Consider the following 26,809-nt stretch of genomic DNA (forward strand, 5'->3'; position numbering starts at 1 on the left):
TAGAGGGACAGCTGCTTTTTCTTTTTCTACTTTCTCGTTTTTTTCTTTCCCCTTCCCTCCTCTCTGTGTTCGGGACACAAAAGTTTCTTGTTCAAAAGCAGTTTTCAAGAGATCTGGACAAAATTACGCGATTAATGCGATAGAAGGAACCGCAGGAAAGTTTCTCCTGTAGTTTGATAAACTTGAAAAAGTTTAACCTAAAAAGATTATTTTAATCTGATAAAAGCCTCGCCGGGGTTTCATTTACCCGCAGTAAAAATTCCTGCTGAAAACAATACTTTTAATGGGAGGAAGTGTTTAATACCTTTTATCGAAACAATTTGATTCAACTCGCAATTTGTATCGGTATGATGACACTTTTCTTTTAGTTTTAATATCGTCGTATTTAAAGCCTACTTGATTATCCTATCATTTACACATCTGAATAAAACATTTTCTATCCGACATGAAATAAACAATAGCATCTCCCTTTCAATGGATTTTCCATAAAATTATAATAAGAGCAGTGTAAGATTTGGCTGCGGCTGGTACAATTTCTTGGTCTACTAATACAATAAGTGAAAGCTACGCGTCTTATACATAATGCAAAGGTAGATTTGGACCACCTGTTCGGCCGAATATATTATTTCTAAGCGTCCCTTGTTTACAAAACATGAAATTGTGTTTGTTTGAAATCTAGAACGGAAATAAAATTGCCGCCAATCAAATTTAGCTTTTCTTTTAAGCTCTGTATGGCTATTAATATATTCCTTCAATGTGTGTTATGTGCGTGGCAATTAAATACTGTAGTTTTTATTATTTTTTATTCAAAATATTTTTGTTTAGTATCACGCGAACCTTTTTATATGGCTTCAACAATATTTCAACAAAATCATTTTTTTGCAAAAATTCAAATATTTACGTGTATATTCAAAAGCTGAAAAATTAATATTCCCCTGTAAATATTCAAATTAAAATAGAAAATATAAAAAATTCTTAGATAATGATTTGACTTTGAAAAATTTCTGTTATTTGTTACCGGCACCGTTAAAAAATATAATGGACTTTTCCAATCATAATTTTGTAATTTAATGTAAATACCTACTCTATGAAATTAGTTATATATATACCAAATACTTTAAACTCAGTCAGTTTATTTTTTAAAATATTTGAAATTTTACAGAAATATAATAAAAGGAAAGAAATGTAGATCTGTCAGGTTCTTTATTCAGGTTGTCGTGTGTTTCGTGGTATAATTTTAATTAATAAAATAATTTAAGAATAAATTAGGAACTGCTAAAATATCTATACGAAAAGCAGCTTAAAAGAAAATGAAAGAATAGGAGATTTCAGTGTTACTTTTATTTCACTGAACAGTCTACTTTTTAGGCAAAGAGAATGTCATCGGTACAGTATAGTCCACTAGTTGTTTTTTATATCTCAGCTATTTCCAACATATAATCTTTATACCAAAATAAAAATATGTTGATTGGTTTTACAAAATTCTTTTACTGTTTTTATAGTAAATTTAATTTTAAAATATTTATAAAAATACAGATGGAATCAGCTATAACAAAAATATAATTAGTGATAGATTATAAATATTAATAATTCATAATTAAATTACATATTTTTCGAAATAAGTAATTTATCATAGGAAAACTGATTCATATCATAGGAAAACTGATTCATAGAAGGACTATAAAATATTTATAATAGGAAAACCGTAAAACTAAATCATAAAATGAATTTTATATTATTGAAAATGAACATAAACTTTCAAGAATATCCAACGGAGCATTATGATACAAAACAAAGTGTATTATACCATTAGAAACAAATTAAATAGGATTAGATTCCACGCAGAACCGAATACCATTTCGTAATTATTAGAATAACGTTGTCTATCGCTGTTTCCGCTACTCCCTAATTACCGAGTCCTTACTTAAAACACGGCCTTTATCCCTTAAACTCCTTTTCGTAGACCCATTATAGTAGTTTCTGATGTAATCTTGCGGGATAGATTTATTTAACTCGCCTAACACAAATCCTAAGTTTGTTCTGTATCTTGGTCGAGTTGCTTTCAGCTATTATGGTGGTCGATCCTCTGGAGGGGCATTTGTCAAGCGACAAAAAGAATTTCTCTCCCGGAAAACTCACGGAGAATCACCGCATTGGAGGCGACTAACTTTTTTCTATTTAATTTTGGTCGTTAAGTTATTTTACTTGAAAAATTACAGGTAGTACAAAGATCCAGCAATAAATACAAAACCCAATAAAAATCTGCTTGCAAATAAATTATTTACACACCTTAATTATTAGTGTTTATGCTTGTTGCCTTACTTGATTTTCCTTTTATCCTGAAGCTTATTCTCTGATCTGATGCATTTTAGCTGCTCTCTGTGAATATCGGTACCACAGTCCTTGGTATTTTCTATCCATGTTTCTCATGGTTATCTTTATTTATATTACCAAGAGGTTTGAAGCTTTCAAAGATAGGATCTATTATATAAAAGATAGGATCAAAGATATAATCATGTTAAATCAAGACAAAACATGGAGTAGTACTAATTTTTCAGTATTTAACTTAAAATACAGTTATAGTTACAGAATATTCTCCTTACTAACCTGACATGGTAAGTTGTGACTGCATTCTAGATATTTTTTTATCTAAAATGTGACAGGAACAACGAAGTAGGACCTAGACAGAAGAATAGGTTGATATCGCCTTTAAACTATGGAAGGCGAACATGCTGTTTAATCTGAAGCTATTCCTGGTTTATTCCATTTTTATAAAATAATTAATTATAATTACATTACTTATGGTATTGGTATCGCGTAACTGCATACTAGGTATTCTAATTAAAAAAAAGCCTAAATTAAAATTGATAGGACGTTTTTAGTCCTTAGATTTCATTTTAAAACATGGAATACTATCAACCCATCAAAAATTTATTTTTTTACCTGTCACATTAGAAAATTGTTATGTCGTCATTATAGCATTATCTTATGTAGTTGCTGATTACAAATGCCTACAAGAAAACTGGATTAATATTCTGTTGATACAAATACGGAAACTAAAATCAAATAAATCAACTTTCCGAAGAATAGCTTTTATATGGTCTGCCATTTTTTACTGACTATCATCACAATATTAAGCATCTCTGATGCTATGGCCATTTATCTCGAAAAAAGATTTCCGCCTGCGAGATTGACTTAATAAAGCTGAAATATATTTAATTAAAGGCCTGGGGTGATTAATTTGGGTTTCGAGTGTCCTGGATATGAGATAACAAGCCAGATAATGGCGCAAAATATAGATAGTTGGGGGACTCTCAAGTGGTTGAATTATTACCATCTAGAAGATGCTTTCCTACTTTTTTCTCTTTTGGGAAACGTTGATTATAAACAGTAAATTTCGTTAATGGCCCGATTAATTAAACACATATTTAATTGTCAAACAGAGATAGAAGAAATATGTCAATTTAGCTACTCAGAAACGACACTGCATTTTTTAAACTATCAAATAAGCCAGAGGGTTTCCTGCCATGCCGCATAATTCAATTCTCTTCACCCGTGGCCCCTTTGATGTGCATCTTGTGTATTTGAAAAATTCCATTTCAATTTCGTTCGACGAAAAGGGGTAGTGAAACTGGCAAACAAGGCCGGCGTAAAAGGGGTTTCGGGAAATTCGTTAAAAATCTCGTAACCCATTTTAAAGTTCGCCAGAAAAGTTTGCCAATTTAAATATGGAAATGCCTCTTGATTAAAACTTTTGCTGTTTACTAAGTTTTTGAATAACAATGCTTCATAAGAATTTGCCTCTTGTTTGAGTTAGCCTAAAAGAAATGTACGCAATTTTAAATTGGCTGAGACAAAATATTTGCGCAATTATCCGGCACTGTGTTTTTTCCTGTTTCCCCTCAAACGCCTCAAAGGCTTTAGTAAACAAGTCGAGTATTGTTAAACAAGCCGAGGCAGATAATTCGATTAACAACATTTCTGGATAGGTTATTATTATAGCTCTGATTATATCTCCAATGTAATAAAAATTATTACGATTTACGATGGTAAAATATAACACAAATACTCATAGCTATACTCATAGCTATAATACCTCCAAAAGCAAGAATTTAACAAGGAATATAAGCAGTCAATCTAACTTTAAATCAATCTTTAAGATGTTGAATCGTTTGGGGCTTATTCACGTAAACCTTTGATTTTAAAAAACCCCATAAGAAAAAGTCAAGTGCTGTTAAATCTGGAGATCAGGCAGGCCATGCTAAATTGCCACTCCGATCAATTAGTCTTCATGGAAAAACGTCGTTCAATAATGGAACGAGCTGTGTGTGCTCTGGTCCTCTCTTGCTGAAACCACACGCACCCTAGCCACCTAGTGACTAGTGGAATCTTGCTCTTTCATTTCAGGGGCAAGAAAACTTCGAAACATATCTTGGTACCATTGAGCAGTAACAATAACAGCAACACCTTGGTCATTTTACAAAAAAAAAGGGACTAATGGTGTTTCCATGAACACCATATCGTACAGTTGCTTTTAGGATTCTGTGTTCCCCAAAACTGACTGTTTATTGACGTGGTCACTGAGAAGAAAATGGGTTTCATCGCTCATTATTAATTTATACGAAAAATCTTCTATTTCACCCGATAGCGTTAACACTTTTTGGACTAATTGAATTTTGTACGGGAACAGACAATGAACAGACAACAATTGTTTGAGGAATATCAATAAAAATCACAATTGTACAAAATACAATTTTATTACAAAACCTAGTAACACTCATACAACCAAAAAACTAAAACTTACCTTAAATAACGCATCCTAACAATTTCGCTAGTACTGATATTTTTGTATAACAAGTACCTAAGATATCTACTAACATTTATATAAGATACCCATTTATATTACTAAGAGTTAGGGTAATTACAGTTATATATATATTTTTGTATGATTCGTTCTTTATATGACTTCGGTCCTCTATCAAAAACTACCAACAGTCATTATTGCTGATTAACGTTCCAAAGAATTACCAAAACTTATTTAATATTAGGAAATAATAATGATAATAATCGATAGGTTTATCATTGATAATGTTTGATAGAGAATACAGTACATTATTAACAAAATTTATACTAATATAAACATGTTAATAATATGTTGTTAATGTACATTCTAATCAAGGTACTACATATAACCTTAAATATTAATCTACAGTTCGCCATCTTTTGAGGAAAATGGATTTATGCATTTATAGAACAGTATATACAATATGACCCTGTTATTAGAATAGTGTGTGTGTGTGTATATGTCTCTATAGTGTTTACGTTTTGTACAATTATAATACAAAAAATATATATCAAAGTCAGGTAGGTTTCTGGATAAAATGGTCAGTTCGTTTTGCACCATACAGATCGATTTTCGATAAGTTTCATCGTTTCTTTTCTGCGTTCATTATATCCGAGTTTTGAAACAAAAATATATTATTACTAAAAGGATACAACGACGAATATTTTTAAAACGTTTATGTTGAAATTTAATTTACCAATTATACAAATTGTTATTGGATAAAATGATTGCCGCTAATTTTACTTCAAACAGATTAATTTTCAATAAGCTTTATCATCCTTCATCTGTGTATATTATATCCCACTTCGGACATAGTATATTGTTACTCAAAACATATATCTAAGATTATATATAGTCTATCCTCAGTTGATGTGAACATATGCCATCCCAATTTATCACGTGACGTGAACGGTGCAGAGTTGCCACATCAACTCTGAGCTTTATTTTATTTTGTCTTTGACTTATAACAAAATTGTAATCTAAATAACATAATCAAACTGTTTATGAATTTATGAATATATGAAAATGTTATCAAATATAAATAATTTTAACATTATAGTAGATCTAAAACTACAGTTAATTATACAGCCACAATTGTTTATAGGTTAGTGTTCTAGAATGTTATCACTATTTTTTTCAAAAATATTGCGTACATTTGATAACTAGACGATTTTAACAAGCGCATAGGTTAACATGTTCCAACTTATAAAAACAGCATTATGTCTCTTTTTAGCCAAAATAAAACCAATTCTAAAACGAATTTACAGATTACAGCAGGCAATATATTATGACGACGATGACGTATGTTCAGATCAACTCTGGATAGACTATATATTTTGATATTTGGTTTTAAGTTGAATTTAATAATTAAACAAATTGTTATTATATAAAACGGTTAGATAATTTTGTTGATATAGATCGATTTCCTAAAAGTTTCGTTATTTCTTCTTCCGTGTTTATTATACCAAAGCTTGTAATCAAAATTAAATAACGTGCGAATCATAATAGGATAAATTATGTTGTTCCAAAAAATTATATCCACGGAAGCTTTCAAATATTTGTCTTCAACTTTAGTTCATTAATTAAAAAAGTTGTTATTCAATAAAATATTACATTCATTTTGCTTCAAACAATTTGTTTTCAAAATTTTACATTATTTCCTCTACTATCCTTATTATATCGAAGTGTGAAGGCCTTTTTAAATAACTTGAGAACCATAACAGGACAAATTATGCTGTTTTTCAAAAAAATATATCTACAAGATTTCTTTAAATATTCTTCGTCGGGTATAGTCAATTAGTTATATAAATTATTATTGGATAAAGTAGCAAGCCGGATTTGCTTTATTAAATCCGATTTTCAATAAGCTTCACGTACTTCCCCTTCTATGTTTGTTATATATTAGTTTGAAATCAAATTTAAACAACCTGATGATCCTATTAGGACAAATTATATAACCGCAAAAGTTTTGCTTTTGATATCTCTCTTTAAGTTCAGTTTATTAATTAAACAAAATAACCAGTAATGTTCCTGTGAGATCCCAAAGATGCCATTTAACTTAAAACAAATATGGCTCCCTGATTTTCCACTCCACATGCTGCTGCGCCATTCAACAAACGAAAAAAGTTTAGTTCAATGCTTAATTTCAAATCCCCCGATACACAAAACGATGCCCTGTATGGTTAAAGTGGTGCTTGGGCAAAATAGAGGCAATACGAACCAGATTACGAGTTCTTCTTATTTTTATTCTGGCAACGATGGAGCTCGAAACTTTTTAAGTCCGCCCCGCTATGGAAAACGTTCAAGTTTAAATCCCTAATTTTATATACAAAAAGAAGTAACAACACGGTTGTTTGAATATAGACATGTCGTTTTATTTAATATAAAAGCAAAATAAGTTTTACAGCAATTTAAATTGTGTCCTGTTATAAAAAAATACATGATATCATTATATTACAGTTGGCATGATTGAATTTGATGAAAATGGATATTTATATGCACAGAGAAAGTACGACATAAAACACAATGGGCCTCTAAACTCCTGATAAAGTTTTTATAATAAAATATCAATATTTAAACGATGGAAAAGATATAAATAGAACGAGAACTTGGAAACTTCATCGCCCCGCTGTCAGACGATGAAACGAGAAGAAACTGTGCTGTTTGTTTCGGGACTTTTTCGAGTTCCCCCATAAACAAAGCAGGAAAAAATTGAAGCACTTCCGTTATTGAAGGAGGCCGCGTGCAAAACTGCTGTGAAAAATTTATCGCGGGACATAATTCAAAAATGTCGAGATCGGCGAAGTTTCGCCAACTTTACGTAAATTCTGGAATATCTCAGGAGTCAAACGCGATCCGATTTCATCCATTGTGCGAAAGGCATTCTCCCGTACAAAAGAATGTTCGCGTGGGGTAAACCTTAAACCGACGGGAATCGAAAGTATACTTTGACCCAATTACGACTACTTCACTTTGCCCGGAATTAATTTAAAAATATATATTCGCTTCCGGTTAGTTTAATGTGATTAATGTTCCCTACCAGTCACTTTGATTTTACTCAGATTCCACTACGAAACTATACTACTGACGGTTCGCCCTCGTAGCCTTCATCAGGACTCTCGGTAAGTACGTCGTTGGCATTATCGTGCGGTACGTTAATCACAGCAGGTTCGTTTTTGGCTGACGCACTCACACTCACACTGATGCTGTCGCACTCATCTTCGGTGTCCGTCTGAGCACTGGCGCACTTTTTTGAGACGTTGGAGATCAACGGTTGGTTAGCAGGAAGGCACGGGGGCCAATTTGCCGAACAGCAGGGCATTGAGGGCGGTGGAGTACTGGTAGTTGGAGGTAGCATTGGACCAGTTGTCTGTCGTGGTACTGGATAACCATCAGCGGTATATCTGAAACAATCATAGGTAAATTATCATAACATTATTTGGAACAGTAGGAAGAGAAAAAATAAATATGGGCATATGATTTCTGTCTTTTGTTGCTAACATGTTTGAACGATTTTTACTAAGACAGTGAGTTTTTGATAAAGAATTAAATTTCATCTAATGTGATCCCATTTAAATCGTGTTTGAAATTTGCTATTCATTATTTTATGATTTAAGACTTACATTGCTGTTGAACACCCAGTACTTTTTATTATTCCTATATAAATTAATTAATGAATTCTGCTTATATTCTTTGTTATTGAAATTTGGTTGCATTTCCTCCTCTTTTGTTGTTGATATTTTAGAGTATCCTTCATAGTGACTAGAGCTTATCTGGACAGTACCTATTATTTGACGTGGCTTCCAAACCACGGCCCTTGGCATTAAGCCTACCGAAATCATCCGAAGATATCAGCCGGGTTACTAGCGTGACTGAAATTATATTCCTTATCGAATTTTACAATCCTGTTTTTTGGAATATCGCGGTTATACATAACAAAAATAAATTTGGAATCATGCCCCAGCAGAATTCGAACCCACGACTATTTCAACAGAAGGAGGGCCGTCTTTTTTCGCTTTGTGTACCTCCTTGAACTAGACACCTATACCTTATATTTCTTGTAAGTAACTTTTTAATTTTCCTTGTCTATGACATTAGATGATTTTGTTTTGTTTTCCTCTATATATAATTTTATATTCGTTTCAAATTCAAGAAAAAAGCCTTCGATATAGAAACAAAATTACAAGAATAATTCAACATTCATCTACATTCTGCGAATTTCTGAAAAATCTACATGAAATCTAGTAAATTATATGTCAAGCTAACTTAACTATATACATTTGGTATCGTTTATTCTGATATAATCACTTTTGTGTACATCATATGGTATATATAATCAGCACTTGGTTTTCTTTTAAGTTTTATGTGAACCTCGAAGACTCCAACAGTGATAAACTAGAATTTTTCTGGATTTTTTCAAAATCCAGAAATTATAACGGATATAAAAACAATAAAGAATAAGTAAATTTATGAAATAAAAACATTGCATTAATATAATTTCAATGAAGAACTTCAAATAGTTAAAGAGTCACTATTTGAACCACAATCTTGAAACTATTTGGGCATATTTTTTATACAAAAGGTACACCATTCAATATAATACACTTCTTCTTGTATTTACGAAGAATTTTGGCCAGCCAATATAACAATACTGTGGGAAAAGTAACAACACGTCTCAATACTCACTTGAGTAATACTGCTTCCATAAAAGTACTACGAAGCGAGTCCTTTTATGATATAAGTCAATTCTAAAATGCGAGAGATGTCATACAACGATTGAACCTGGACACTTGATGATTGGCAGAATGTGATATGATCTGATGAATCATCGTTTACAATATTCCCTATAAAAGGCCGAGTAAATGTATCCTGACTACCTGCATACAACAGTCAAACACGGAGGAGATTTTCTTTTGATTTGGGTGGCATTATTGTGGTATTTAGTCAGTTCTCTGATTCGCATCACTGGCGAGATTATTTGCTTAATAATAAAGTGCATACTGTGACTATGTAAATGTCTTGTCTTGTCTGCAAGGTGATAATGTGTCTAGTCTTACAGTCAAGAAGGTTCACTCTTAGTTCGACGAGCATCAGAATATTTTCAAGCATGTTCCTTTGCTAACATAATTATCACACATTATTTGGCTATCCCCTGTTGATTTGTTTACTTCATACTGTCTCTATTGGGAACTTTTCTCCGATGAGTCATCGTTTACAATATTCCCTACAAAAGGTCGACTAAATGTATCCTGATTACTTGCTTACTACAAACAAACACGGAAGAGATTTTCTTTTGATTTGGGTGGCATCATCGTGGTATTCAGCCAGTTCTCTCATTCGCATCACTGGCGAAATTATTTGCTTAATAATAAAGTACATACTGTGACTATGTAAATGTCTTGTCTTGTCTGCAAGGTGATAATATGTCTAGTCTTACAGTCAAGAAGATTCACTCTTAGTTCGACGAGCATCAGAATATTTTCAAGCAAGTTCCTTGGCTAGCATAATCATCACACATTATTAGGCTATCCCCTGTTGATTTGTTTACTTCATACTGTCTCTATTGGGAACTTTTCTCCGATGAATTATCGTTTACAATATTCCCTACAGAAGGCCGACTAAATGTATCCTGATTACCTGCTTATTACAAACAAACACGGAGGAGATTTTCTTTTGATTTGGGTGGCATTATCGTGGTATTCAGCCAGTTCTCTCATTCGCATCACTGGCGAAATTATTTGCTTAATAATAAAGTGCATACTGTGACTATGTAAATGTCTTGTCTTGTCTGCAAGGTGATAATGTGTCTAGTCTTACAGTCAAGAATATTCACTCTTAGTTCGAAGAGCATCAGAATATTTTCAAGCATGTTCCTTGGCTAGCATAATTATCACACATTATTTGGCTATCCCCTGCTGCTTGGTTTACTTCATATTGTCTCTAATAGGAACCTCTCTTAGAAGCCTCATATAATAAGTTGCGAATCCCTACTGCAAAACACCGTAAAACTATGAATCTAGAGTTAATAAATCAAACAGTGATGAGTTGCAAAAAATATGTTAAAGTAAAGGAGAATAGGTTCGTCTTAATTTTATTCAGAATTGGGCACGGGGCTGATCCTATACCAACTAAAGTTGAGTAAATAAAATGGCAATATTAAAATTGAGTGGAAAACAAGTTCCGCCGGAAATATTAAATTAAAAAAAAGAAGACACGCGCTCGTTATTTCTCCATCACCTTCATCCGTACGAACTTTGATATCAAATTGAAAAGCGATTAACCCAGTTCGTATACTCAAGAAAAATATATCTCAAGGTCGCCTCAAATTCACGCAGAACAACATCGACCTGTTTTGCATGTAATTTCCCGCGGGAATGTTTAGAGTTTATCCTCGTATCATGGAGCTTAGATAACCTAAAGCGCGGAATCCCGCCAGACCTGGCGAGGTTGTAATCGCGACATTCGGAATATCGCAGAATTCCCCTTGTCATTTCCTTTATTACCCTCAGCGACTAGCCGCTACACTATTTAATGGGAAATATCTCCAGATTTTCTATCTAGCCGCCCGAAATAAATCAGTTTAAAATTAGTTTAATGTGATATAATGGAGGGGAATAGTAGCCGAACCCGCGTGATGAACTATAGAGACGGTTTGGGATTCCTGGGGAATAGCGAAGCTCATTAGTTTATTAGGCTGCTTAAATAAACAACTAGTTGATGTATCAAATTGGGTTCTGCTAAGTAACAAATGTTGTAGACTGTAGCAAATATAGAAGTAATAGTTTTTCTTCATTTAATATATTTCACGTAATATATATATATATATATATATATATATATATATATATATATATATATATATATTATCTATGTAGCCTAAATCAATGAACGTAATGTAGTAAACAAGAAGAACCAATAAATTAAAGTTTGAAAGGTTCTATTGCCTATAAACGATATTGATTAAAATATTGCAAGATTTTCAAGGAATTCTATACAGACACTTCATGCAGATGTTGAAGAAACCGAACTCATCCAACTATCACATCATGTACATAACAATAAAATAGGGGGAAATGGAAGACATTTAAGTGTATACGTAAAATAACACTGATTAAATTATAGAGATTTTTTTGTGTGAATGGCAAAATTATTTACTGCTCAATTTCTGTTAAAATATTCCCAAGTTCATCAAAATATCCCACGATATAGAGAGTTATATATACATATACATAAATATATATATATATATATATATATATATATATATATATATATATATATATATATATATATATATATATATATATATATATATATTTATTTATTTATTATCTATCTAGCCTAAATTAATTAAAATAATGTAGTAAAAAAGAAGAACCAATAAATTAAAGTTTGAAAGGTTCTATTGCCTTTAATTAAACGATGTTGATTAAAATATTACAAGAATTTCAAGGAATTCTCTACAGATATTTATACAGAACAGATATACAGAACTTATCCAACTATCACATCATGAATATAACAATAAAATAGGGGAAATGGAAGACATTTAAGTGTATATGTATAATAACACTGATTACTCAATTTCTGTTAAAATATTCCCAAGTTCATGAAAATATCCCTCGATATAGAGAGTTATATATAAATATATATATATATATATATATATATATATATATATATATATATATATATATATATATATATATATATATATATATATAATAAATTAAATTTTCAAAGGTTCTGTTGCCTTTAAATAAACGATGTTGATTAAAATATTACAAGAATTTCAAGGAATTCTATACAGATATTTATACAGAACAGATATACAGAACTTATCCAACTATCACATCATGAATATAACAATAAAATAGGGGAAATGGAAGATAGTTAAATGTATATGTATAATAACACTGATTACTCAATTTCTGTTAAAATATTCCCAAATTCATTAAATAATCCCACGATATAGAGAGTTATATATAAATATATATATATATATATATATATATATATATATATATATATATATATATATATATATATATATATAAATAATATAAATATATAATAGATAAACAGAAAAACACACGTGTAAACTCAAGTCCGACCACAATTCTTCACTTAAAAGGGAATTATTTCCGTACCACCCCCAACGTCTCGCTTAAAACACCGTTCCCGCGCCGTATTGGCCCAGAATTCCGGATCATTAAATGCAAAACAACAGTTCTTTATCTCTTTTAGGAGGAGCGTATCGCGCGAAAGTCGAGACGTAGAGCGGAGGAAGTAAAAAATAAATTTTATATTTCGGCAGCGTTCCATCAAATTTCGTTTGGGCTTTTGTTTCTGTTCCCATCAGGGCGTTCATTATGTCGACGCTTAACCAGGGCGAAATTGTTTTTTTTTCCTTTTCGATCTTCCCCTCCTGTATCTCCCTCTCACTCCCCCATCGACGAGGACTATATGATCGGGATACTAATCCATGAACATTTTGTTTTATACGTTTTTCGCTGTTACATGATATACGTCGGTGGGAAGTTCTGCAATTGTATTAATTTATTTTGTTCTGTATATATAATACGTCGGTAGTAGAAGCTCATTTACGAAGTTACCGTAAAAAATCTCGGGTATTTCGAATTTCTGTTCAAAATTAACTAGATGGAGCTACAAATTACATGTGGCTGTTGGTGCAATTATTAACCCAATAAATTAATAATTGGAACTGTTACTTTATTCTCTAGAGCAATAAACTTTCTTTCATTTGAACAGAAATGGCAGCAAATAACTAAAAATTGCCAAAAATAGCCAATTTTCACAACAATTTTTTTTATCTCATAGACCTCAAATTTCTTTACCACTAAGATAAAGAGTGTTGAGAATATATGTATTTTTTGGGGTGAAGTTAATGAAAATTTGTGTTCACTTTACGGTATATGATATTTAATATAACCGGTATAACTAATTTTTTGAAAATATATTTTTCATTTTATAATTTAAAAACCAAAGACTGTATACAAATTGTTAGAAATTTACCTTAAATATCGTTATAACTCTTGGGATTTCCATTAAGGTGTAGTTATTTTTCGGAAATTATGTCGAAGAGCATGAAACTGGTAAAAAATCGAATAATTTTTAACATTAAAATAAAACTGAAACTGTCAAAATACACATATTTTGAGGTGAAACGAATGAAGGTTCATGTAAACATTAATAGTTTTTAAGATGTCAAATGTAAGAAGAAATCTGTTATTTTTTTATAACTAGACTTTGCATTGGATAATATAAAACTAGCGACTTTATAACCACCATTGTATTACCATTCGATTCAGAATGAAACTCTCTATAACGTAGGATATATTCATGAACTTGGGGGTATTTTAACAGAAATTGAGTAAATAATTTTACCACTCGCACAAAAAGAAATCTCTCTAAATATAAGTATTTTGGGGTCAAAGAAACACAAATTTATATTAAATTGATTTAAATCTTATAATTTTAACACAATTGACACAATCTTCTTCATATATTTTCAAAATTTTAGGCTATTTTCTCCATTTTTTCTTAAATTTCATACATAAAATTAACCATAATACTAATTTTACCTCTCGAAAACCCAACTTACCTTACATCTGATGTATGATAATGGTCGTAAGGGGAGTCGATGCTGCGAGAGAGGAATTCCACCTCCCTGGAGTACCTCTTCAGCGGGTTAGCTGCTGAGTGCCTCTTCATACGATTGCAGGGCAGAGTCCGATAATATGGCTCGCTGCACGTTGATCTGCATGGCATTTTTGGTAAACCGTAGTCGATGGGGTACCCTTGATTGTCTACAATGTGACGTATTCCTGCAACAAGATCACTCCTGAGGACTTTGTTGAAAATTCGAACATAATTATACAGAAAATCGTACATAAACATCGTTATTATAATTTAACTGAATTATTTAGAGCTCCTAACAATGTAATTAGTTATACGAAGAATTAAAAGATGTTTTTTGGTACTAAAGTTACTTGTCCGCTAAACTACTAAAAGCCTCTGTAGTGTAACAACTACTAGTGTATTATAGATTACGGGTTTTGATCTTTAGACCTATAAATTAGATTTAAGGTATTTTCTACGTTTTTTATTTTATTCAAAGTATTGTTCATCGATTGCATTTACTTTAATCCATCTTTCAGCAATTTATGGACTCTATCTCGAAGGAAATATGTATCATTTGAGGACAAGTAGTAATCAAAAAGAACAGTGCCAGAAATATATGGCGGGATTGGGTAGCACTTCCCATATTAATCTTTACAAGCATCTCGAATCAATTAAGCAACTCATAATCATAAAATAATAGTATTATTTTAATGTGAATTTTAAAAATATAATATATATATATATATATATATATATATATTTGATATATATATATATATATATATATATATATATACTTTCCTGATCTTGACCTTATTTTTAAGGATATTATTCAATTAATTTAACTGTTGAAATCACAAAATCGAACTAATATTTTAGTTAAGTTAAAACGACCGAGACGAAACCAAGCCACAACATAATAACAAACATAAACACAACACAATTTTCAATGAATCCGGGTAACATTTTTACCTTTTAGTAAATGAAAGAAAAAATATTGCGAAAGTTACCTTCCGGAATTTTCATTTACGACAGTACAACAGCTTTATATTACTCCAAGAGACAGCATATTTTTGATTTTTTTTTTTGGTATATTTTGGAGTCTTCTTTTTACCTACCAACTTTTTTCTGGACTGGACCTATCACTTATAACGTGGGATCTGAATTACGGTACTCCACATTAAGCGTTAACTTAAAGATCATCCCGACATCCCGACTTACCCAGCCTGGTTAGCAGCGAGACTGGAATGGTTTTCCTGGGGGGATGTTGATCTTTTATCTTTTGGATACTCATATTTGCCATATAAATGATTAGGAATATACATTCATAACCATGTCCCAGTAGAATTTGAACCCGCAACTATCACAATAGTAAGAGAACGGTCCTATTACCTTGATCACTGCTCCAACCAAGACAAACTCTCCGCAAATTGTTTCTTATGGAATCAGTCTTCCAACAACAATATATTAACGATAGTTGAACGCAAATATTAAAACTGTAAAACAGGTCAATTGAAAATTCCCCGGTCTACAATAGTAAAACAAATTATTTTGCCAAAATTATTTTTTATTCAACATAATTCCCTTAAAGGGTCATGCACTGATTATAGCGACCCTCTGACTTTTCGATACCATTTTTGTAGTACGATTTGTCCTTTGCTTCAAAATAGGCCTCAGTTTCGCCGATCACCTCTTTATTCTAACGAAAATGTCTTCCCATACAGACGCCATAACCTTGCCTGTCGACTGTTGCGCTTTGGAGCGGGTTCATCTTGTGTAGACTTCGGGACTTCGGAGTGAAATGATTAAACCATGTTTTATCCATTTTCACATATCGATACAAAAATTTGGGTTTATTATGCTTGATCATCTTCAAACACTGCTCTGAATCATTAACTCGTTGTTTTTGGTCAAAAGTAAGCTCGCGCAGAACCCACTTTACACAGAGCTTTCTCATACCCAAATATTCGTGAACGATATGATGTGCACATTCAGTTGATATCTTTCGGGTATCTGCTATTTCATTCGATTTTATTTTACGGTCATTCAAAATCATTTTGTGGCTTTTTTAAATATTTTCGTCGGTAACAACCTCTTTTGGGCGTCAACTGCGTTCACCGTGTTCGGTGGTCATTTCACAACGTCTAAACTTAAGATACCAATTCTTGATGGTTGATTTTCCTAGGACAGTGTCCGGAAACTCGGCATCAAGCCAAGTTTTTGCTTTTACCGTACTTTTTCCTTGAAAAAGCCATATTTTATCAACACGCGAAATTCCTTTTAATCCATTTATTTCACAATAACAAAAGTTGCTTCACTCAAAATGATATAGTCCACAAACTACTGATCCGACAGCTGTCAAATGTATACACGCATCTTTTGAGGGTTAGGACTCACTCAAAAAAATATAAACTTAATTCTAGTAGCGCCATCTATGTGTCAGGCCGGATGCTTTTCAATTGACCTGTTAATTCCTACCATCTGTAGGATGAAACTTAACCTCATGAAAGCTTTATCACTTTATACTTAAAAACTAGATGGTCGAAGTTAAGAATCCATTGTTATTTAAACGAATTATTTGGAGTTTAAAACAGGGCAATAAATTACGGGACAAAGAAAACGATTGAAGACGTGAAACCAAAACAAATATTATGTTTTATTCTTCTCGTTTCAATGTTTCGCATTAAAGTTAGTCGCACGATAAATTTCCAACAGCTTCTAGTTTCGGCTAGAGGACCATAAAACAACTTTTATAAGACAACAATAAATCCAATTTTGACATTATATTTCCCTGATAGCAATTTACGGGGCGTTCGAACAGAAGAAGAAGAGGAAGGGGGTCGAGTCGCAAGGGGCTTTTTAAAACAAAAGGTAGTATTCGACATAAAATAAGATGAAATTTGCCTCGACTCGGTCTTCGGGCGTTCTCGAACAATCTTAATACTTTTTTTTATGTCGGATTTTAAACGAAACTTTACCGGCACAAGAGGTGGGTCTCTGTAACAGGTTAAGCTCGCTTTTGTAGGATGTTTCGACGCAAAAAACATCTGGAAACATCGAAACCGTTAAGCCCTTATTTTTATTGGTCGTATTTTTATGGCGCCGCCATCAAGTTTTTCGCTTTTAATTATGTCTAATCCGTGCCGAACGCACAATAAAATGGCAATAAACCCAATGCAAACAGTGAGGGAAGTTTTTATTTAATAATGCCAATTAAATCTTGCTTAATGCATATTTTATGTTAACCACTGTGTTGCCGGTACGTATTGTATGATGTTATTAACCTGAAACTGGAGAGGCTGTCCAACGGAAGGTCTTTAAAATCGTTACATTTTAGTCTGTGTTCAAATCGTGGATAATAAAAGGAGATTTTATTAAAATTTCAGTTATAAATGGTTCTCTAATGAAGATTCTCAAGATTTAATAAGATATATCAAGCTGCCCCATGCTATTTTGTGAGTTACAATAATTATTATTAGAAAATTATAATGCTGAGTGGTACCTCCATTGATTGTTATAATGTCCTATCTAGAGGAGTAGTGGGTACGAGCTTATTCTGTATTTATATGATCTAACCATTCATAGGTTACTGACTAAAATTATCTCTACAGTTAAGAAAATATTAAAAATGACAATTAAATCAATGCAAAAAGTAGAGGAAGTTTTTATTTGATAATATCAATTAAACCTTGCTTATATTGTATTGTGCTAATTGGCTACTTTAAGAGATAATGTGAAGAATATAATCTGAAATACAAAAATGTACTGGTTATTGGTTAGATATTCAGCACTGTCTGTATTTAATAAGCTCTTAATACACCAACAAGTCTTGTGGTGTTCAACTCTAGGGTTATACCAGTCAAAGCAATAGAAAAATTCAAATATAACAAAACAAGGTACTGCTAGGTACTAATTATGCTCTATGGCAAACTTGTAGTGACTGTCTGCATAAGGACATGAAAGAAGAAACTGTCGAGGACTATGCCCTTGGACATGGATATAAGCTCCATCAGAACCACCAATGTTGAAGTTTTTCGGCTCCTTGGTAATGATGGTTCAGTCAGAATATTAACCAGAACAATAACAGTGCACATTATAAATGATGATATAGATGTAAGCGCAAAGTGTTTATCGTAGAACAACAATAATGTAATTTTAAAATTTAATTAGTTAAGTTAATTTACTAGATTGATATAAAAGAAAACTTGACGTACTCTGTATATATTATAGTATGACAAAAAAGTATTTGCAAAATTTTTTTTATCCTTAACATAAAACCTTTTTTTTTGAAAATTGATACATAAAATAAATTGCACCATTAAATAAAAATTTTAATAATAATTTCCTGCTCTAAAGCGGCTTTCACAAAATTGTTTTCCTCATAAAGAAATCCATAAACTTCATCAATCATTCTCGCCTCTGCCACCCACAGAAAAAAAAAACAACATCGATATAAAAGAAATACCAATCTCTCTGATTAATATCTATTTTAAAATTTTTATTTAAAGAAGAATCGCGCTTAAGACGTGTTTGCTCGCGATATTTTTCGTGAAGCTCGCCCGGGTTTTTTCTTCTCTCGGCTGGCACGCCGGCGTTCCCTCTTAAAGACTACTAAGAAAATTGAAGGAAAAGTATTAATCATTATAATCTTCGAGGATTAGCGAGCACTTTAATCTTCTTTCGAGGTTCTTTACCTTAGCTTATTAAATTTCACCGGCGATGCGTACCGTTACATGTAGAAGTTTTATTCGAAATTTGTTCAAAGGGTAGTAAATTAGATCAAGGAAAGGCGATGCTTTATATCTTTTGATCACGCGAGTTTCCTAGTTTTTCAAAGACGCCTACAGCATTTAAATGAACCATAGTTTTAATCTGTTTTCTTCGTTATTACCAAGTACAGTAAGTAACTTCTATTCTATCTATAACACTATCTATTCTATTTATTATTAATTAACGACCCAATGACCTTGAATTTTTTTGGTTTTGAAAAGTCACCCCAGATCGGAGTTTACATAACTTCTTTACAAAAATGTATAACAGTATTGGTACTATACAAAAACTACAGACTAGATCTTAATAACATACAATGTATCTATATAAAAATCAATTAATTTTGTTAGGGATAACTACACAAGAATGCCACAAGAACGAGCAGAAATAGTAACAATATATGTTGAAAATAATCGTTCCATTATTGCCACCCAGTGGAAATTCAAATTTTAAAATTGAAATTCATTCAATCAAAAATATCCTAAGCGTCCTGTGCCTCACAAAACCACAATTTATCGTTTACATGCGAATTTTCGAATGGTACAATAGCAAACAGGCCTCGTTCTGAAAGATAACGTAGTTCTCGTAACGCTGAAAATGTAAGTCTGATGCGCGATAGTGTTGCAGAGACTCCAAAACATAAATTTGGAGACGTGGTTTCCAGTTACACATTTCTGCATACAGTTTAAGGTGAATTTTGAAAACTGATTTGGAAATATGCTCGTAAAAAATTCAATTAGTCCAAAAATTGCTACCGAGAGATCCTTATCAACGAGTAGCCTACACTAATGCTAACGAGCGATAAAGCCCATTTTCCATCTTCCCAGTGGACACGTCAATAAACTGAATAGTCGGTTTTGAGGAACAGAATCCTCAATGAATTCATGACACATCATTGCATCCACTAATAACAACTCTATGGTGTGGTATTCATGCTGGAAGCATCAACCGCCCCTATTTGTTTGAAAATTACCAAGCTGTTTCAGTTACTGTTATTGATGAACGGTCCCAAGACATGATTCGAAGCTTTCTTGTACCTGAAATGGAAGAACAAGGACTAGAGGACATGTGGTTTAAACAAGATGGGGCCACAGCACACACAGCTCGTTCAACAATTCAATAATTGAATGACGTTTTTCAACGAAGACTAATTTCGTGAAGTGGCAATTTTAGCATGGCCAGTCAGATCTCCGGATTTAACAGCACCAGACTTTTTCTTATGGTTTTTTTTAAAATCAAAACTTAACGTGATTAAGCCCCAAACGATTCAACATATTAAAGACAATATTCGTGACGAAGTTGATGAAATTCAGCCTCAGCTGTTGCAGGATATCAAAGAAACGTTAAGAGCAAATAAACTTTTATGAAAAATGTTATTTTTTTATAGAGAAATATTAAAACCATTGAGTTTAACAGCTTGGTTACACAATTTAACAGTTTGTTACATGATGTTATTAATTCATTTTCTTCACTGTTTCAGCTTTTTAACGTATTTAGTTAGAGAAGTAAGAACTTTTAAAGATGTTTTAACTGTTTAGGACGACCAATATCTTTGAAGGCACTGGATTTATAACTTATTCAAGTCCTTTGGGATTTCCATATTAGTTTTTATGCATATTATCTCATGTGGCTAGGCATCTTCAGGCTTTTGTATCAATATTTGTTTAGTTTTTGTTTTTATGATATAATTTTATTTATTTTTATTTTCTTATCAAGACCCTTAATTTACAGTAATGCTGAATCTTAACTTCAAACCCCTAAGCCTCATATTATCTTGTACTTTTTTCATTGGAAATTGCATTTTTAAGAATTAGAGCGATTTAACCTTAGGGTTCTAAGACGTACTCAGGGATTTCTGAGAAATTTACTGAACCAAATCATTCTCACAAGCCACTTGTGAAACCAGCACTATACAGTGACTATTGTTGTAGAGGATAGAAGTAATAGTAATCAGTTGGAGCAAGGTCCGGGCTATATGGTGCACACATTGAAAATTCCCACCCATTTCTAAAATAAATTTCGTCGCAAAATAAAAGCTCATATATACTAGTGAAAATTTATGGAAACAATATGATGCTATGTCCATTAGCTTAAATGCTTAATAAGTTATTTTGACTTCATATAATTTGGTGGGATCATATACCATGGTGGTAATGTACCTAATATAAATAGTCAATCTCATTTGATTAAATGATCAATTTGAATCATGTAATGGCTAAAGGGTCAGCATGTTTTTGTGGTACGACAATGATACATGCTTTTATCAAAATACCACCAATTCCCAACAAAGCACTTCCAGAATTGCGAGTATCTTACAAGGAACAATATAAATGCTTTCTGGAGATGTTTATTCACCAATTATCAGACGGATGGCCAAAAGATGGAGCAGGTGAAATTTCTATGTTTCCTTGCAACTATATTTAAACAATTTACTGTTCCCGGCTCATCGTATATGAAACAGCACTTAAAGGAAGAAGTATCTCTAGTAAAACTTTTGATAGATGAAAATTAGGCGCTTAATTATCAACACTTATATAGTAATACGGCCGTTTATATTAATATAGCGAGGCCCGCTCTTCCCACATAAGTGTAACGATATTAACTGGACCCTAACAAAATACTTCCCTTGTTACGCAACGGGTAAATTTCGTAGTTATGGCCGCAGTGGTCGTAACGTTGAAAGCAGCTCGAAAATTTGCAGGCGTCGCAGGAAAACTAAACGCCGAATTTTCGCGACCACCGAAAACGACGACCTGCTTCTTTATTCTCGAACTTCACGTGTTTACTCGGTTCAAATAAGAATTTCCCGAACGGAGGTAAGTACAACTAGTTAGAAGTAAAATAAATTGCCGGTTTTGTTTGACTTTCCATTTTCTAAAGCGGGTGCTTTGCAATTTGAACGTCGAAAACTATATGGTTATGTGAACTTCCTTGTTACGTGTGCGTTCAGGTTTTTATTCAAGTTTACTAGTTTGTCTAGTCAGTTAAATTTTGTGGAATAAAGTGGTAGGGGCATGTATAAACATCTCGTTGAAATTATTGAACAATTGAATAAGATATGTATCAAAATAATCTGCATTTATGGATAGTCTTTTGCGCTAATAGCGCGAATGTTGTATTCGGGTTTCTCGTGCTTACATTTTATGTTCATTGTGCTTCAGTAGTGGTGTCTCTCTCTATGAACATAAGAGGTCAATTGACAAGTCCCCAACCTGACACATAGATGGCGCTACTAGAATTTAATCAATATATTTTGTAGTTAGTTCCAACACTTAAAACATGCGTGTATATATTTGACAGCTGTCAGATCATTAGTTTGTGAATAATAGCAGTTGTTATTGTGACAAAATGGATAAAAAGGAATTTCGCGTGTTGTTATAATATTGCCTTTTGAAGGGAAAAAATATAGTTGAAGCAAAAACTTGAATTGATGCCAAGTTTTTTTACACTGCCCCAGGGAAATCAACCATCAAGGATTAGTATGCTAAGTTTAGACGTGGCGAAATGAGCACCAAAGGCGTTGAACGTAGTGGTCGCCCGAAATAGGTTGTTACAGAGGAAAACATTAAAAAATTGTGTGGATAATGATTTTGAATGACTGTAAATTAAAATTAAGTGAAATAGCAAACACTCTAGAGATATTAACTGAACCCGTACATCACATCATTCACTAATATTTGGGTATAAGAAAGCTCTGTGCAAAGTGACACTTTTGACTAATAACAGCGACGTGTTGATAATTCGGAGCAGTGTTGGTAGATGATCAAGCGTAATCCAGAATTTTTGAGTTAATATGTGACAATGGATGAAACATGGCTCCATCATTTCACTCCGAAGACAAATCGACAGTCATACGAGCGGTCTGCACCCGATGAACCCGCTCCAAAGCGTGGGAAAACGCAACAGTCGGCTGGCAAGGTTATGGCGTTTGTATTTTGGGATACGCATGGAATAATTTTCATTTATACCTTGAAAGAGGAATAACTACCAACAGCGACCACTAAATAACGCTATTGGACCGTTTGAAGGAGGAAATCGCCGAAAGACGCCCGCATTTGAATAAAAAGGAAGTGCTGCTTTACCAAGACAATACACCGTGTCAAAAGTTAGTGAAAACAATGGCAAAAATCCATCAATTGGTTTTCGAATTGCTTCCTCATCCAACGTGTTCTCCAGATCTGACCTCCAGCGACTATTCCCTGTTCTAAGATCTCAAAAGAATGCTCGCTGGGAATACATTTTTGTCGAATGAAGAGGTGATCGCCGAAACTGAGGTAAATTTTGAAGCAAAGGACAAAACGTACTACAAAAATGTTATCGAAAACTTGGAGGGTCACTATAATCAGTGTATCACCCTTGAAGAGAATTATGTTAAATAAAAAAAATAATTTTGCCAAAAAATATGTTTTTACTATGGTAGGCCGGGGACTTTTGAATTGACCTGTTAAATATTAAGATGAGAACAAGACTCAGGATCCTTGTAGTCGTTGAAATCTAGTTAATTGTCTAGTTTATGAAGTCAAGCCATTGAGTGGCATCCTGAGGCATTAATTTTTACATTAATTGTTTATGCGTGTATATTTTAAAGCGTTACTAAAGACTGATTGACAGTCTACGTCTTCTACCACTCTTGATGTCCTCAGTTATATGGATTAAATTCTATTCTAGTGTCATTTTACCTTTTCGAACCAGCGAAGTGTTTGGTACCTCATAATAAAGGTGAATAACTCGAATATTTCAGAATATTTTATGAACTGCAATCGATGTGTTATTGTATTTCTCATATTTTTCATAACAGTTAAGTATAGTTGTAAACATTTAGTCCATAATTTCAAAAAAAGATAGTTTTCTTGATGCCACATAGGGATCAAAGAACAAATCTTGAAAACAGTGTGGGATCCATCAGCACACCAGTGTTGGGTTTGTCCTGCTCCTAGATAATGATGGCTTAGTCGGAATATTAAAGACAGTAAAACCATTTATTCTAGTTCTGTGAATTTATTAATAAAATTTAGTTCACATTAAAATAGTTACATAGATATTTAGTCCAAAGTGTCTGTTGTAGAAAAAGTAAATTATAATTTTAAAATAGTAAAAAGAATGGGATAAAAACAAATAACTTATTACTGTTAATACTACTAGACTGTAATAAATATTAATAAAAAAATATTGATATTTATATTTTCTAATCTATCTAAGCTATCGATAATAATATATAAAATCACCTAACCGTTTAATTACTAAAAAATATTCGTTCGTTGCATCAGCCAATTATCTATACTAAATTCACAGTGCTAATACTTTCATGAAAACCTATTAAAAATAGCTCCATTGTACATTCAAGTTAATCCAAATAATCAGAAGCGATTCGTTTAAAACGAAGTACGCGATATAATAACCTAATCACCAGACTATTTAAATTATTACACAAAGTGGCCTCAACGGACTTTGTGATGCTAATCTTCTAATTCGTCATGATGAGAGAGGTTAAAGTTTTACTAGCGAAATTACAGCCATAAATGTGAATTGTTAAGGCTCTTTTACCAACTCGTTTCAATTCCTCTGTTAATATCTGTCTAGACTGGGCGATATAACGGTTAAGTGGACTGTGAGAATTAAGAGGGGAATCCAAGGTATTTACCCTATGGTATTAAGAGTTTCTGTCATTACTTGGAGCTTAGTAATGGGGTTCTTACCTATTGCGTTATTCTGGTCTCCGTAGAAGTCACCACTACTTCTCAGGCATGCCACGCCGGGGGTTTCTTCCTCACCGCGTTGTCGGCCATCCTCCCCGTCTCCAGCTCGGCGACAACCTATGCTCTCCGTGCCGTTAATCAGATCAGGATTTTGTTCCAATTGATACCTGTAAGATTAAATTGTTTTGGTGTAAATAGGACTGAACTTACATCACCAGAACTGAGCAGACAGAATTATGAGACTAATTATTCTATTTGGAAGGAAGTCATGAAGTCAAAACCGTAAAGAATGAAGGCTTTATAGACTTTTTCTTCATGTAGATCTGATCACCACTTTTTAGTAAAGACGGAGAAAACATTCCAAGGAAATTTAAGCGTCTTATTATTATCATACTGTTATTGAATACTATAAGAGACCTTCCGGATTTTTCTCATAAGCGCGAATATCCAATGAGGAGCCTCACTGAGAAAAAAAAGGTTTTAGGGTGCGGTGAAGGTATGTTAGATAAAAATATGTATTGTTAAAAGTTTGTAAATAAAATAATATTTTTCAAGTTTATTCTCCATTATTCAAATATACAGTGGGTGGCCAAATTATTAGTGATAGTACTCGTATTCAAGTTTCTATACTAATAGTTTGTTGTATTTGTTTGAATAAACGACGTTGGTTCTAAAGAGTTATTTTATCTTAAAGAGGTACTGCATTCGTTTATTGGGAAGCGGCGATACGTGCGTTATTTGTCAATTGTTTGACTTTTCTCCTCATTCAATTATTGACTGGATATTAGAAGATTATTACTTTTAACCAATTTTTATGTTTAAAACAAAAATAAGATAAGTAATTTTCTGCATAACAATACTTTTGCTATGGTTTCTATACGAATTTTCATTTTCTTAATGTTTCGATAACGTATACTCAAATTCTCAACTTTTTATAATGACTAAGGCCTTGGAAACTTCTGCAAGAAAATGTAGAGAGGTACAAACGTATTTACTGCACTCCACATAATTGAACATTTTCCTGTATTTCTATCACAACGGTTTTCTTGTATTAGTTCTATTAATTTCGATTAATAAAAGATTATTTGTAAAGCCATGACCTGGTGTACAATTCTACACCGATTGCCTTGTAGAGAGATAAACACCCATTTAGTGTCATAGTGTGGTCTGTTATGTCAGCCAAAGACATGCTAAGCTGACATATTGTAGAAGAAGAAGTGTATATTACGAAGAAGTATTTTTGTAGAAGATGTGTATATTGTTAGAAGTATTGTAGAAGTGTAGAAGGACAATAAAACTGGACCAATACAAGCGAGTACCAGAAACCCGATTACTACTAGAGATCAAAGAATGGTTCCCTGACGATTACTACATTTTCGAACTACATTTTTAAGCATGACTGAGGAAATTCGCCAGACATCAGAGAATGGCATCACAACTTTGAACTCCAGGAAGATGGGAAAACATGTATTGAGAGCATGCCCTGTCGCATGGAAGCCCTTGTTATATCAAAGGGTAACATTACTAAATATTGAAATTATTTCTATTATTTTCTAATAATATTAAAATTACTAAAATGAAGATCATAAAACAGTTTTTTATATTATTTTGTAGTTTTTATGATCCCAATAGATTACAGATACAAATAAAAAATATATAAGAGACCCCAAGTTAACATTTCTTGCAGAAATCCAGCTAAACTAGAGAATTAAATAACATCAATGGTACCACTAATAATTTGATCATCTCTGTAGTACCTTATTCAACGTATCGCCCTACGAATAAAAAGTATTTTTAGTTTTAGATTCAGCACACCCAGAGATATAAATGTATAATTGATATTTCTTCTGCAGAC

General features: G+C 32.6%; 1 protein-coding gene across 3 annotated transcripts in view; it reads right to left on the bottom strand.

Moving 5' to 3' along the window:
- Positions 1–7,778: 7,778 nt before the first annotated feature.
- Positions 7,779–26,809, bottom strand: part of LOC143204685 (uncharacterized) — a 333,208-nt gene continuing 314,177 nt past the window's right edge. For all 3 annotated transcript variants that reach the window (XM_076417400.1, XM_076417399.1, XM_076417402.1), the window contains 3 exons: positions 24,955–25,121; positions 14,469–14,691; positions 7,779–8,247 (listed from right to left, as the gene is read on the bottom strand). In XM_076417400.1, coding sequence (XP_076273515.1) covers positions 7,920–8,247; positions 14,469–14,691; positions 24,955–25,121 — 718 coding nt within the window. In that variant the 3' untranslated portion in view covers positions 7,779–7,919. The remainder of the gene's footprint in view (positions 8,248–14,468; positions 14,692–24,954; positions 25,122–26,809) is intronic.

This window comes from Rhynchophorus ferrugineus, unplaced genomic scaffold (genome assembly GCF_030347505.1).
Source record: "Rhynchophorus ferrugineus isolate W39M unplaced genomic scaffold, kcgeb_rfMv2 rfM11, whole genome shotgun sequence".
Taxonomy (NCBI): Eukaryota; Metazoa; Arthropoda; class Insecta; order Coleoptera; family Curculionidae; genus Rhynchophorus; species Rhynchophorus ferrugineus.